Raw genomic sequence first — 14194 nt, 5'->3', positions numbered from 1 at the left:
ATTATGTTTGGTTCATAAAATTAAATCTCATGACTTAAATTCTAGATGTAGTATGTGATAATTAATCATAGTCAAGCTCCTCCTACTAAATAATAATACAACCTAATCCCAGATTATATTTTGGTACTATTTTATCTAGTAAACCAAATACCACCTAGATGGATAATCATGTGATAATTAATCATAACTACACCTATTCAACTAAAATAATTTCATAACTCAAACTTTAATGAATAATCATCTTATAATTAGCATGGCAACAACGATATCTTGTACTCCCTCCGTTTCATAGTAGTGGAGAGAGATGAAGAAAGAATAAAGTAAGTGAGAAAAAATTTGTTGACTTTTACTTAAAAAATGAAATAACTTCATTATTATGGAACGTACCAAAATAGCAAAATGATTACACTAGTATGTAAAAGGGAGAGTAGTATTGATTCGTACATATTAATGTTTATGAAGTCAAAATAAAGTTCATTTAGTTGATTTAAACAAAGTTACAAGAAAGCTCCAATGTTTTCTAAAATGTACTACTATGTCTTATGAAATCTAAATAAAGTTCATTTAGTAATTTGATCGAAGCCACAAGAAAGCTCTAATGTGAGTATAAAAGTTAACTTGAACTCACTTTATCATACTATGAAAGTTGAAATGAGCAAGATAATCAAATTTGAAGCATACAAAGTAAATGATTAAACAGAGATCTCACATAAGCTACCATAAAATCCAGAATTCTCATGGGAGCATGTTACATTCCATCTAAGTCTAATGTTGAAAATCCATTCTCACAAACCATGGTCAAATTCCCTAGATTATCCTCATTCTAACACACCCTTCCCAACCAAACCAAACACAACCATCACTTTCTCTTCTTAGCAGGTGGTTGATCCTCCTCGTCCTCGTCTTCCTCCTCGTCCTCATCATCGTCCCCATCCTCATCGTCATCATCCCCGTCATCATCATCATCATCATCGTCACTTCCTCCGTCACCATTAGCCTCGGCGTCCTCCTCTGGATCCCCTTCATCATCATCATCTCCACCTTCTTCGCCGCCTGAAAAGTCCTCATCACCAGCATCATCATCAGGCTCGGCATTGTCATCATCTTCATCCTCATCATCATCCTCTGTATCGCTTCCATCTTTGTTTTCAAGTCCTGGCTTGTTCACTCTATGAAGCTCCTCCATCGGAAATCTGCTAACAGAAAAATTGTTAGTTTCTCATAAGCATGCCAACAAATTGATATTGTTAGTTTCATTTAAGAGTTTTGTCATGATAGCGAGAATTCAACATTACCGTTTTCCTATCCAAGCTGGCAGTTTGTCATTCAGCAACGAGCTAGTCTGTTAGGACCATTAAAAGTTTTTTTCATCAACAAGAAAGAACGTGACAAGTCTGATTGAATAAACAAAAAAACACAATAAAGAACAAGCAAGCAGGCCGAAGGCAGAACGTTCTAAGCAAGATATCAACAATAACCAAACAATAAAGTGGCTCAAAACAGTATCTTTAGAGCAAAGCAATATTATTTCTACAGATTTGGATGGTCAACAATTTTAGATTTCACATATTGAAATAACCACCTATACTTCCACAGAACCAAATGGCTAATATTCATAAGCAAATTTCAACAGGTTACCACAAGTTTACTCAAAACAGGCCTCAATGAATCAATATTCATATTCACACCATCAAAGTGTGATATACAAAGGAAAGTTAACAAAATATACACCCTATGTTGGAACTTGGAAACATATAAGTTTGTGCAACCTAAAATTTACTAACTCTAAGCAATTGCACAACTTAAACCACCAAAGTCCAAGTGGTAAAAGTAAGGCATTCTACAATAAAGCAGTTACCCAATTGGCATAAAAGTTCAATGAAGATTCAACAACATCAAAATCAAAAGTTTCCAAAGCTCCAATGCAGCAGTATTCCAACACTAACTCAGTCTCAATAACAAATCATTCTTAAACACAGCATATTTCATAACATTAATACACCACAATATTAAACACAAATCCTTCAGTTATAATGTTGGACTACTGCCTGTAAACCCCAAAAAACCACCAAATTCAAAATAAACAAGACTACAAGCAGCAAACCAGTTACAAAAAAAGTCAAAATCTCAAAAGCCCTCAAATAAATTTGCAGTCTTGGAGACTAAAATCAAACAGAAATTGAACTTGAAGAAAAGGTAATAACCAGCATGAGAAGGCAAGTTTGAGCAGCCAGAAGAGTATTAACCAAAGCAGCCTCAACGAGCTTCACATCAGAGCTCAGCTTTGCCCCCTCCATCTGCAAACCCTCTAAAGTTTCTTGCTTTGAAAATGGAAAATGTCGAAAAACGAAAAAGCAGAATAAATCACAAGTCTACGAGTGAGAAGCTGGGAGTAGGGAAGGGTTCTTGGGTAGGGTTGAATTTGGGCAGATGTGTCCAAAATAGTGTAGATGGAGAGGAAAATTAAGGACAATTAATTATTAAAAAAGGATAATATTTTTGACTTTGACGGGAGAAGTCTAGGGTTTTTTTGGGGGTGGAAAACGATATTTTCACTTTTGTGAGGGGCAGCTTGCAATGTTTTTGAATTCGGATTTAGGATCCATTGTCGGAGTGATTGGGCCGTTGGGTGTTTGGTATAGGCACACGCGCAATTTTTTGTCGTGCTGGACACGCGTTGTTGTCATATTGGGGTAGGAGTAAAACTTCTCAATTTCATGAGATATTTTAGAGTAAATTATTAAATGTAATTCAATTTTTTATGATTTTATCAGATCTATTCCAACTTTTGAATTTATCAACTCTATTTCCAAGAATTTTATCAATTATAGATTTATAGTAGTAGTAGTACTATATATCTTGTTAAACTTTCTATTTTGAGCATCGTTTTTACAATCTGTATTGATTTTTAGATAATTCTTTCTAAACTAAATTTAAAGTGAGAATATATGTATTTTAACTTTCGAAGCAAAATAATACTTCCTCCGTTCCATAGTAGTGGAGTCATTTTGCCATTTTTGTACATTCCATAATAGTAGAGTCATTTCCCTTTTTAGTAAAAGTTAACACATTTCTTCTCACTTACTTTACTCTCTCTTACTTTATTCTCTCTTCATCTCTCTACTTTCTTAATCTCCGTGCCGAAAAGAAATGCCCCCACTACTATGGAATGGAGGGAGTAGGTTATTATCTAACACGTCATGTCACGACTCAACTGTTGGAGTGGAAATTTACTGATAGAATTGATATACAAGTTAGAGAAATTTAGAATAAAATAGATAAACTGAATGGAGGTAGAACTGACACCATTGTTAAAAGTTGGGTTGGAAGCAATAAAATCATTAAATAGCAGAATAAATTCGATCATTAACCTTACTATATTATTCAGGTGAGTACTAGCTAAGTAGCTATGATATTTATACCACATGAAACTTGTTAGGTTACAGTTTATAATTTGAATTTCAACTGTAAATTTGCATGTCAGAACATTTGAATTAACCCTTACTACTAGTTATGCTCCTCTGGTCCTCCTTGTTTTGTCTGCTGTGAAAGATAGCTTTAAACTGTAAAATTATCACAAAATTTCATGTGCTGTCATGATTACTTCGATGATTTTGTCTATTACCTTTAAGAGCTTCTTAATCCAGTTGGTTTGTTACAAAAATATTGAGAAATTTATGCATAAAATTCAAGGATAAGCCAAAATACATCAGCCTTCAGTCTTTGAACAGTAGCTAAGCTTTCTAATACAAGGTCCTGTGTTCAGGCATAATATGTTTTGAGTGAAGGGAAGCTTTTTATGAAGTTTATGTTTTCAAAGTGAAAGTATGAACATTTTCTTCTTTCTCACCTAATTCAACCATAGCTGAGAACTGGCTCTCATTTTATTGGCAGATCCGTCGCGAAATCCATTCATTCATTTGCTTTGTTACCTCTATACCTGCTCAAGAAACTGGTCATTGCCAAACATTAAAGCAAGATAAAATTATATTACCATCTCAATTTGCATATCATTGCCCAAGCACCTAGTCCTCCTGAGCAACTTTGTACATTGCTTCAACCAATTGCTACATCAACAGCAGACGATCAAAAGGGTGAGCTGCTCTCAACTCCACTGCACGTTAACGGACCAAAGAGCATCTGTATTAAGAGGCCAGTTCGTGAAGAAACTCAAAAACCAGATCAATGGATCATTTTCTTCTGATCCAATTTTGTTGTTTGTTTATGTTCCCTTATTGTCAAGCTTCATAATCTTCTATGCTGATTTCGAGATCATACCATTTGTGCAAAGAATTTCCTTTGTAAAGAAAAATGCCATCATCAACACAAGTAAGCTATCCTTCCATGTTGTTAATACAGCTGCTATCACATTTTTTGTTTGATTAAAGCTTTTAAAGCAAATTTGGTTGAACAATTTGAGTTATAATGCCACTAAAAAGGGAAGGAATTCAAGAAAGGAAAAGTGTAGTATTGCTGAAAAATCTGAAAACAAGCAGGCTAACAAGAACTCATTTGAGATTTCTCAACAAGCACAAACCAAACCATTTAAATCATCTGTCATGTTTCTACTTGCCCTTAGATTCTGACATCGGCAAACATATATTCCTAAACACAACCGCACATGGCAACAATCAGACCTCGTCTTCATGTAGCAGCATATTAGGGATCCCCTTGTTGACCAGGAACTTCCGGCCAGTCTCAGGGCAAACCAACGCGCCTTCCTCAAGGTGGAGCTCGAGGAGGGCGTGGTGGAACCTGTTTAAAAACTCATCAGAGTCGAGCATGGAGGGCTCAACATTATCGGGCAGCTCAGTATACCCCAAGGTTTTGGAGGCCTCCACGAGCGCCTTCCACTCAACCTTGGCAAACATGTTCCGAAGGAAGTCTGCATTCAACTCCACCTCCTTCTCCACCACTTTCTCCACCTCAATCCGAAGGGGGAATCCGCTGGTCACGCCTTTGATGTTTGATGATAACATATTATGAGTTAGGAGCCTCATTCTTGATGTTTTCGGGCTTCACACGCTCAAGAATACCTGATTTCAAACTTCAGCTATCACTTCTACTGATTCTGATAACACGATATGTACTACTCCATTAGACAGTTCAACAATATAAATCAGCAAAAGATATCGTAGTAATAAGCAGACTTGTATAACACATCTAATCAAAGATAACTAAATCAAAGCATCATTCTTGCTCTTTTCAGGATTCACTCTCAATAATACCTAATTTGAAACTTCAACTAACATTCTACTGATTTAATAATAACAATATGTATTAGACTGTTCAAAGTTATAAATCATCAAAATACATCGTAGCTAATTACAAAAAGTACGCACTTTTTTTGCTCATTGTTTCTCTTGAAACATAATAAGCACATATATGTAACACATCTAATACTACAAGATAACTAAATCATAGCATCATTCTTGCTGTTTTTGGGATTCACTCTCTCAAGAATACCTAATTTCAAACTTCTACTAATTCTAATAACAGTAAGTATTAGTAGACTGTTCAGCAATATAAATCATGAAAAGATATCATTGTTAATTATCGGCGAACAATAATACACAACAATTACCTGTAACAAATCCAACAAAAAGCAACAAATTAATTTCTTATTGGCACGGAGGCGGGGCGATGTCGACCGGCGGGAAACACAGAGAGGAATGACTAATGAGGTTCAGAGTATGAGTGGGGAAGATGAATTAGGGTTGCAACCTAAATAAAATATTTGTATTTATGTTTCTGAAATAAAAAAATTAATTAACTTTTCTAATCCTCCATTTATTAAAAGAGAAAAAGTACATTATTTACAATCGATGGGTCTAAGATTTTGAATAAATTCTCTATTTTTTAAATTATGAGAGTACATTACAAAGTAGGTTATGTAGATAATACAGTATATTTTATTTATACATTACGTGCGTGCGTGTGATATACATTAATTGTCAATTAGTTGTTTAATTTAGAGATGATTTTGATCAATAATTTGATAACTTTTGAAATTATAATATTAAATCATATACCAATAAATCGTAATGTAATACTCCCTCCGTCCCGCACTACTCGCAACTTTCCTTTTGGGCACGGAGATTAAGGAATGAGTGATAGACAAAGTCAACAATTACGGCTGTAGGTATAAATTGTTACTAAAAATGGAAAGAGTGCAAATAACTTGGGACGCCCAGAAAGGAAATAAGTGCAAGTAGTGCGGGACGGAGGGAGTGCTATATCTAAACAATATTGGTGGACTTTGATTTAATAGAGAAAATCTTCATTAACTAATTGGGCCATAAACCACAGTTGTATTTGGGCCGTATACAAAAGCGCGCACAATGTAATAAAACGTCTGACTCAATTTCTTCCTGTATAAAATACAAATGGATAATCTTCTTGTGGTCGACAGTGTGTACATGGTCATTGCTCCATTTATCATTTGATAAGTGATATTAATTCCAATATTACGCTCAATTTTAGGTAATTTCAATATCACCATACATTAGGTTATTCAGAAGGTAATTTTGTTATAACAGACATATCGAGATGTTAAGAATAACTTGTTACACGTTATCTTATCATGTTTATAATTTGAGTTGAATTTCCACTCCTTGTTAGGCTTCCAATATTGATTGACATTTATCAAATTCATTAATTAATGGAGTAGTAAACTTTTTTAGCAAATAACGAGTTAAATATAAAAATAATTTGTTTAAGCGAATAATTAGGAAGTTTCTTCTTGTTCCGAGTCGAACATAGAAAAATACATTCCCATATACCACCCAGATTTATTCATCTCCTACACATACGCCATTGTTGATCATCAATTCGAATCCTCCCTGATTGATCTCCGCGCGTCCGATCCATAATACCCGAAATTCGTATTATGGCGTCGGAGATCGAAATTGTGGAGGAGGTGGAATCGAGGGATCACCATCCAACCAACTCCTCCGCCGCGCCGGAGGGTGAGAGCTTGAGGAACGATGTTTACACTGCCGCTGCCTACGGGGATATGGAGAAGCTCCAGAGATTAGTGGAGACTGAGGCTTGCTCCGTCGCCGAGCCCGACGCCCTAGGCTACTACGCCCTCCAGTGGGCGGCGCTTAATAATCGAGCGGCCGCAGCTCAGTACATTATTGAGGTGCCTACGAAATTCATTTGCTCTTTTGTGCCTCACATTTCCGTTTTCATGACGAGTTCTAGATTTGGATAATGTGCATCTGGTGTTGTCTATTCTCACTGCTTTCATTGTATTGGGGGGAAATTGATTGATTAGGGTGGATTACATCCGCCTCTATCGTGATTTGGTCAGATTACAGAACAGACCTGGAGGTTTGTCAAATTATGGAACTCCTTCACAAACTGGATGGTCTGGCCGGTAGAAATGCTGAGCTACTTCATATAAGAGTAGTAAATTAGGCGCTATAACTGAACAAGTTAAAAATTTAATGCTTTAGTTTGTTTTATACCAGAAAAAACTCATAGGTTTGCTGGCCAAGAGGTTTGGTTGTTTTATCTTCTGACCTCTTTTTGTTTGGTGATATGGCCGAACCTTAATATAGACCGGGTATGCTTGCCTAAAGCTTTATTTTTTTGATAGATATTTGGGGGTGGCTGTGTCACATACATACTTTTTCCATTATGTTGTGTATATTGGATTTTGGAAGCTTTGTACTCATCTAGTTTCTACTTCTTGTTTGATCTTAATATGGATGTAAGAAGATAATAATGACATGCATCTAATTATTACAAATCTACCATCCCGTATACTATGTATTTAATTTTATGAGTTATCTGATTGTGCTATGGTTTGTTGTTGACAGCATGGAGGGGATATTAATGCACGTGATCATACTGGACAAACAGCTCTGCATTGGAGTGCAGTTAAGGGTGCAATTCAGGTTGCTGAACTTCTTCTGCAGGAGGGTGCACGTGTTGGTGCAGCTGATCTTAATGGTTATCAGGTTTCTTTACATTCTTCTGTTACTAATTGCTAATAACTTATCAAAGTTATAGGTGAACTATTGAGAAGAGTAATTAGTCACAGTCATAGCCTGGATATTTTCCCACAAATATGGCATTTTGTTGCAAGGTTATCTGGTGTTTCAGACAGGGGTTGAAGATGTCTGATGGTGACAATAATATTTTTAACCGCTATTTCTTTTGAACCTTGACAATCGATAAACTATATTTGGCTTTTGTGATTGACATTTATTATATGGCTCCGGAAGTACACATTGAATTACCACAAATATTCCATTTCCAAACAAAAGAAGTATCATTAAATTACAAAGTAAAGTCTGGTAAAAGATTTTAGTTATTCAATATTTGTTCTATTTATGTAATCACAACTTGCAAGGCCCAAAATAGTATACAAAAGTATGTTCGTTCCTAGAAGCCCTTAAGGTTTTGATTTGAGCACTGTTGTTATGCAAAGTCAATGCCTCTGGAATTGGTAGAACATAATTCTTCTAGAAGTTAAGGATTCTGAGAATGATATTATCGGCCTCACTCTTGCACTATCGCCTATTGGATTGCACTCAACTACTAAAGCATCTTCTGTCATCTCATTTCCAATTACGTTCATTTTAGTGATGTTTACCAGTCTAATTTTGTTGCTCCTGCAAATGCAAGGCTTCAGCATTTCTGAAACATTAATTTTCACACTGGCTCTGGTTGCAGACAACACATGTTGCAGCACAGTATGGTCAGACGGCTTTCCTTTGTCACATTGTCACAAAGTGGAATGCTGATGCTGATATTCCTGATAACGATGGAAGAAGCCCATTGCACTGGTACTTGACAAATGTAATTGTAATTTTCTGTTGGCATGCACAATTATTTTCTTTATCTCTAATCTCCGTATCCATTATTGAGTCATTGACTTTTGTTAACTACGTTAGAGATTTTAGGTGAGTGAAGCTTTAATGTTGTAGGGAAGCAAGGTTGATGTTTCAATATTCTGATCTATCGGGTATGTGTTCGGGGGGACTTTTATCGACTTATCGTTCATGTTGGTATTAGTTGTTTGGATTCTCTTAGGTGGCACCTTCACTTTAGATAATTATTGGTTATTTATATGGGCTCCCTGCTCTAGTATTTTTATGTTGTCTCCCTTTCCAGTTGTGGCAATGTATTTATCACTTGGTTACTGCAAGTTTGCACCTGCAACTTTATTCTCCTTAAATGCATTGTCAGCTATCAATTTTATCATATAACGTTAATGTTTTCCTTAACCAGTAGGCCGGGGGTTAGAGTCACCACTGTCTAGGGGTAATTGTGGAACTACTATTATTTATCCTCTTTTTCCCCGTGTTTATGACTTTATGGTGACTTTTGATTGGTCACATACATTAAGTTCTGTTGTAGTGTAAGAGCAACTGTAACTCAGTCAAATTGCGATGAGTGTTATAATGGAGTTGAAGTAGCTCTCCAACTGTTGGCTAAATAGTACAATACCATGTTTTGTATTTGCACAAAGCAACATAAGATAATCCAAATTTGATTTACCAAATATATGTTGTACTCTGCAATTGCCAAAGTTTTTCTCCTCTTCTGATTTTATGAACTTTTTATTGAAGTGTAATTATTATTTTAAGTTTTAAGTTCAGAAGGAAACTATCCTCTGTACTTGTCTTTGTTGAAGACTTACAACTACTATCTTTGACATTTTATGTCACTTTCTTGCTAGTTAGTCTTTTTAAATGGTTATAATTAGCTAATTTTAGTTTGTTAATTTCATCTGGTGATGACTGTAGGGCTGCTTACAAGGGATTTGCTGACTGCATTCGCCTTTTGCTGTATCTGAATGCTCATAGACTGCGGAAAGATAAAGAAGGTTAGTTTGAATGCTCTTGTTGGATGTATAATCGTGATTTTGCTCATCATATTTGTTTCTTCTATATATATCTTGTCAAAATTGTGTCCTGCTACCTGTTGTGGAAGCATCTGATGTATTTTATCATCTAGGTTGCACCCCTCTGCACTGGGCTGCCATTAGGGGTAACTTAGAAGCATGCACTGTTCTGGTGATGGCAGGGAAGAAAGAAGATTTGATGGTAACAGAAAATACCGGCCTTACACCTGCACAGCTTGCTGCTGATAAAAGTCATAGACAAGTTGCATTTTTCCTTGTAGGTACTCCGGAAACTATTTCTCTAGGAACTAGTGTCTTTTTTCTCTATCTCTGTTTTGAACCTCTTTATTCTATATTCCTCTACTTCAAATTAATTCAATCCATATCATTTTAAATCTGACTAATCTTGACCTAATGATTTTAATGGATGTGCTTTGCAGGGAAATACTAGAAGGTTGTTTGACAAACGATGGGATAACAACAGCTTTCTCGGCAGGCTTTCAAAACTAGGACTTGCTCCCTTTCTTTGGTGTATAATTCTAATGATGCTTGCAACATATATATGTTCAGTTATTACAGGTATATCTTGATACAGATCTCAATCATGCATTTTTATGTTAGTCTATGTGTTATTTTGACAAAAGGAATTTATCTACCTTGGTTGTTTATGCAGCTTCAAATCTGCCAAGGTTAACAGCTGGCTTTGGTCTTTTTGCCTGGATGGGTGTGTTCTTGGCATCAATAGGTCTAGTTTTCTTTTATAGATGTAGCAGGTAACTCTAGGATATATAATGTGCTTTTTTTCATTTTCTATGCTGGGTTCTATGTGCATTATGCAATTTTTTTGGAGAAATAGTTCATTTAGCTTGTGTTATATTTATACACCAATTATATTCTATTATGTCACTATCTGGAACTTATCTTAGTGAATGGATGTATCCTAGTGGGCATATTTGTTAGTAGAAATACATATACATGTCTATATGTTTTATCGGTGTCCAAGTACTGTCTAAAGTTCTTTGATTTTGAGTTTTGAGATGCGAAATGCAGCTATTCCTACTATTCGAAAAGGTTGTTTATGGTTTTCGTAAATGGTACTGATCTTAATATACATTTTTTCTTTTGATTTTATATTCTGTTCTGGTCATTATTATCATGATGCTGTCGGCCATTGTGCTGCTAAAACTTACCTAGATATTCCAATCTTGCTAACTGCTTTTTTTTAAAGTGCTCTTTGTATGATAATTAGTAACTGGATTGCTAGTGAGTCTAACTTTGTGTGTGCAACTAATTTGCAGCAAGGACCCTGGCTTTATCAGAATGAATGTACATGATCCAGCAAACATGAAAGATGATGTAAGTATGCTTAAGGATTAGTTTAGCCATCCATTTTTTCATTTGTGGCTCTTACCTTTAGTTAAGTGCATTAGTTTGCCTTTTCAAGTAGGTTTAGTTTTTACTGGTACTGAGTATATTGATTCTTTGTAGGAGCCTTTGCTGAAGATCGAAATAAATAATCCTGTTTTAATTAATGGAAATTGGTCTCAGCTTTGTGCAACTTGCAAGGTATTAGTTTTTCACCTTGCGTGTTGTTTGTATCCATCAGAGAAAAAAGTTATCCTGTGAAAAAATCTATAGTAAGTACAATTTTTTCTTCTCCTTCATGAGAGGTTCATTTTTTTTTCAGATTGTTAGACCTCTTCGTGCCAAACATTGTTCCACCTGTGATCGTTGTGTCGAGCAATTCGACCATCATTGCCCATGGGTGTCCAATTGTGTTGGCAAGGTGCTTTTTACATATATTATTTCCCTGTTTCCTTTAACTGTTACAGAGTAAGTTAATCTAAGCTCTACCAATATGTTAAGTTGTTAAGTGACCTTAAAATGATATGCTAAGTTGTTAACTGACCTTATAATATGTTGTTCCTTAGTGAAATCTTGTCAAACTCAGAGAATTATGATGTCATTTATAGATTGCATTGCGATCCTCACATTTGTGAGTATGGTACCCTAAACTAACGGTAATCTGAAGTGTGTGGTGCTTTCTTTCCATCATCTTGACAGAAAAACAAGTGGGATTTTATCTTCCTTCTTGTTCTCGAAGTTCTGGCATTGCTGATATCTGGCTCTGTAGCTTTGACAAGTGAGGATACCTTTTCCTTTGGTTTTTGTTTTAACGTGAAGCTCTTTCAATATTGTTGTGAGCATCTAAGTATCTTACTATCATGTGGATACTTTCATGTATTGCAGGGGTTTTGACAGACCCAGTGGCCCCATCTACCTTTGGTGCCTGGTTGAGCCATGCTGCTAATCAGCATGTTGGCCTTTTAGCATTTTTAGCTGCGGATGCTTTCCTCCTTTCTGCTGTCGGAGTTTTGACTTGCGTGCAGGCTTCTCAGGTAAAGTTTTGACTTGATTTTCATTTACCTTAATATGCATTTTTTAGATAGAGATAGTTAACACCTTTTCAAGATTCTAGTTAGGTAGTGCATAGTGTAGAGATTGCTTGATTGGTGAGGAGAAAAGACACTACGGTCTCTAATATCTTATTTGGTTTTGTTGGCTATGTATTTGGCTTCCTGGCTATAAGCCAATGTTTTCAGTGCTCTAATTTGTGGTATGCATTTAATAGGATTCCTCTTATTTATTGAAGGTTCTGAATCAGAAATGATTTTTTTTTTCTTCTCGAAATTCAAAGTTACTCTCTCTTTATATGCTCTCGGTTTATATTCCGCCATTGGTCCTTGCAGATCTTTTCATAGTCATAAATCCCACTAACAATTTTTTACTGCTCTGAGAGTTTTTGTTATGTTGTGCTACAGATTGCTCGCAATATAACGACAAATGAAATGGCAAACATGCTGAGGTACAGTTACCTAAGAGGACCAGATGGTCGATTTCGTAATCCATTTGATCATGGCTGCAAGAAGAACTGCACAGATTTCCTGATAAATGGTTATAACGAAGACATAGAGAATGTTGAAGAACCAAGGGAATCTGAAGGAATCGGGATGATAAATATGACACGGGATGCAAACCATACGAATGGTGTGAACCATACTCATCAACCAAACCAAAACGGCCATGTAGTAATTGATGTGAACAAGACCTCTAATACACATCAGGGTCACATTCATTCTTCTCAATGCAGCCACAGCCACAGTCACAGTCCCAACCCCAGCACCAGCCACACCCAAAGGCACAATCAAAGTCACAGTAATAGTCATGTCCCTGCAGGGCTGGGCATCGGATTAGGCCGAAATGTTTCTCATGCTGCTGTGGTATCATGATAAGATGATGTTTACTGTAGGTGAATGGTCGCCTAACGTGATCTGCAACTGGCGACTGCATTTTGTGTCCTGCTCAATCATCTTGATTTTTTCGTCCCTTGTATAAAATTTTGTTGTATGTTGTAGCATTCGACATGGTTTATTTCCCATATTAGCCTTGCCCACCTCTTTCAGTGTGCACTGGCTGCACCATAGGAATTGGGATACATGTGAAGAAAAAGAATACTATGAATAGTCTGCATTTTAATACCTATTGTCACTAGATATTTCCATTTGTGCTACACTAGTATGCTTATTCAGTCAAGAACTTAGACACTTTGATTTGCTTTTCTTGATAATTCATCCAACAAACACAGATGTCCCACCTAATCTCAGCCGACCATCGTGTTCCTTGATGATGTTCTTGTAATTTCAGGTTTCTAAAGCAAGAAGTCCACCATGGAAAGGTGAGAAAGGAAATAGAAATGTAGATTTATTAATCAATTTGATCAGTAGCATAGAGATGGAGAAGGGGGCAGTGGTGGTGGTGGTTCTTGTGGCGATGGTGGCGGCAGCCATATGTGCGCCACTCATTGGTGGTCTTGTCATGGAACGAGCTGGTGATATGAAGACCGCTGAAGATCCATCACCTATGACATGACTATGGCTTCGGCCTTTACTGATGTCTCGTTCCATTCATTGGTGAGATTCGAATCCTTAGAGCATCCAGTCCCGGCGGACGTCCGGCCGGCATGCCGGAGTTCCGCGCGGGACGTCCGTCATTGTGCAGCGGTGACGCGGATACGGACGTCCGCTGCGGACACCGGAGTTCCGCGGTGTTCCCGAGATGTCCGTCGTGACGTCCTCCATTGCGGACGTCCGCCATTGCGTTGACTTCACGGACGTCCGCGCAGACGTCCCGATTATTTTATTATTATTTTTTATTATTGTTGGAAGTCTGTCGGGATGTCCTTGGGGATGTCCGCCACTGTGCAGTGGAATGTCCTTATGACGTGGCAGTGCAGTGAGAAGTCTTTATGATGTGGCAGAAGATGTCCGCGGGGAT

The 14194-nt window shown here is 36.8% G+C and overlaps 3 protein-coding genes across 4 annotated transcripts; 1 reads left to right on the top strand and 2 right to left on the bottom strand.

The window, feature by feature from the left end:
• Positions 1-689: 689 nt before the first annotated feature.
• LOC121796170 (phosphopantothenoylcysteine decarboxylase subunit VHS3-like) lies at positions 690-2460 on the bottom strand. Its single transcript, XM_042194931.1, has 3 exons — positions 2205-2460; positions 1296-1342; positions 690-1193 (listed from the first exon to the last, which is right to left on the bottom strand). The coding sequence occupies exons 1-3, from the start codon at positions 2295-2297 to the stop codon at positions 860-862; spliced, it is 474 nt and encodes a 157-aa protein (XP_042050865.1). The 5' UTR covers positions 2298-2460; the 3' UTR covers positions 690-859.
• Positions 2461-4447: 1987 nt separating this feature from the next.
• On the bottom strand, positions 4448-5745 carry LOC121796171 (multifunctional methyltransferase subunit TRM112 homolog A-like). Of its 2 annotated transcripts, none has more exons than XM_042194933.1 (2): positions 5585-5745; positions 4448-5036 (listed from the first exon to the last, which is right to left on the bottom strand). In XM_042194933.1, exon 2 carries the CDS (start codon positions 4998-5000, stop codon positions 4632-4634), a length of 369 nt encoding a protein of 122 aa, XP_042050867.1. In that variant the 5' UTR covers positions 5001-5036; positions 5585-5745; the 3' UTR covers positions 4448-4631. The 2 variants fall into 2 exon arrangements, with proteins under 2 accessions (XP_042050867.1, XP_042050866.1); XM_042194932.1 differs by having other exon boundaries at positions 4448-5071; positions 5585-5744.
• A 981-nt stretch (positions 5746-6726) lies between these two features.
• LOC121796169 (protein S-acyltransferase 24-like) lies at positions 6727-13415 on the top strand. The gene is made up of 13 exons (XM_042194930.1): positions 6727-7144; positions 7827-7967; positions 8686-8798; positions 9762-9841; positions 9973-10136; positions 10300-10438; positions 10533-10632; positions 11158-11215; positions 11348-11425; positions 11547-11645; positions 11924-12002; positions 12110-12258; positions 12682-13415. The coding sequence occupies exons 1-13, from the start codon at positions 6890-6892 to the stop codon at positions 13147-13149; spliced, it is 1923 nt and encodes a 640-aa protein (XP_042050864.1). The 5' UTR covers positions 6727-6889; the 3' UTR covers positions 13150-13415.
• Positions 13416-14194: the final 779 nt, after the last annotated feature.

The sequence above is a fragment of the Salvia splendens genome, chromosome 3 (genome assembly GCF_004379255.2).
Source record: "Salvia splendens isolate huo1 chromosome 3, SspV2, whole genome shotgun sequence".
Classification (NCBI taxonomy): domain Eukaryota; kingdom Viridiplantae; phylum Streptophyta; class Magnoliopsida; order Lamiales; family Lamiaceae; genus Salvia; species Salvia splendens.
The sequence above is the reverse complement of the archived record's forward strand: the minus strand, read 5'-3'. Positions and strand labels throughout refer to the sequence as shown.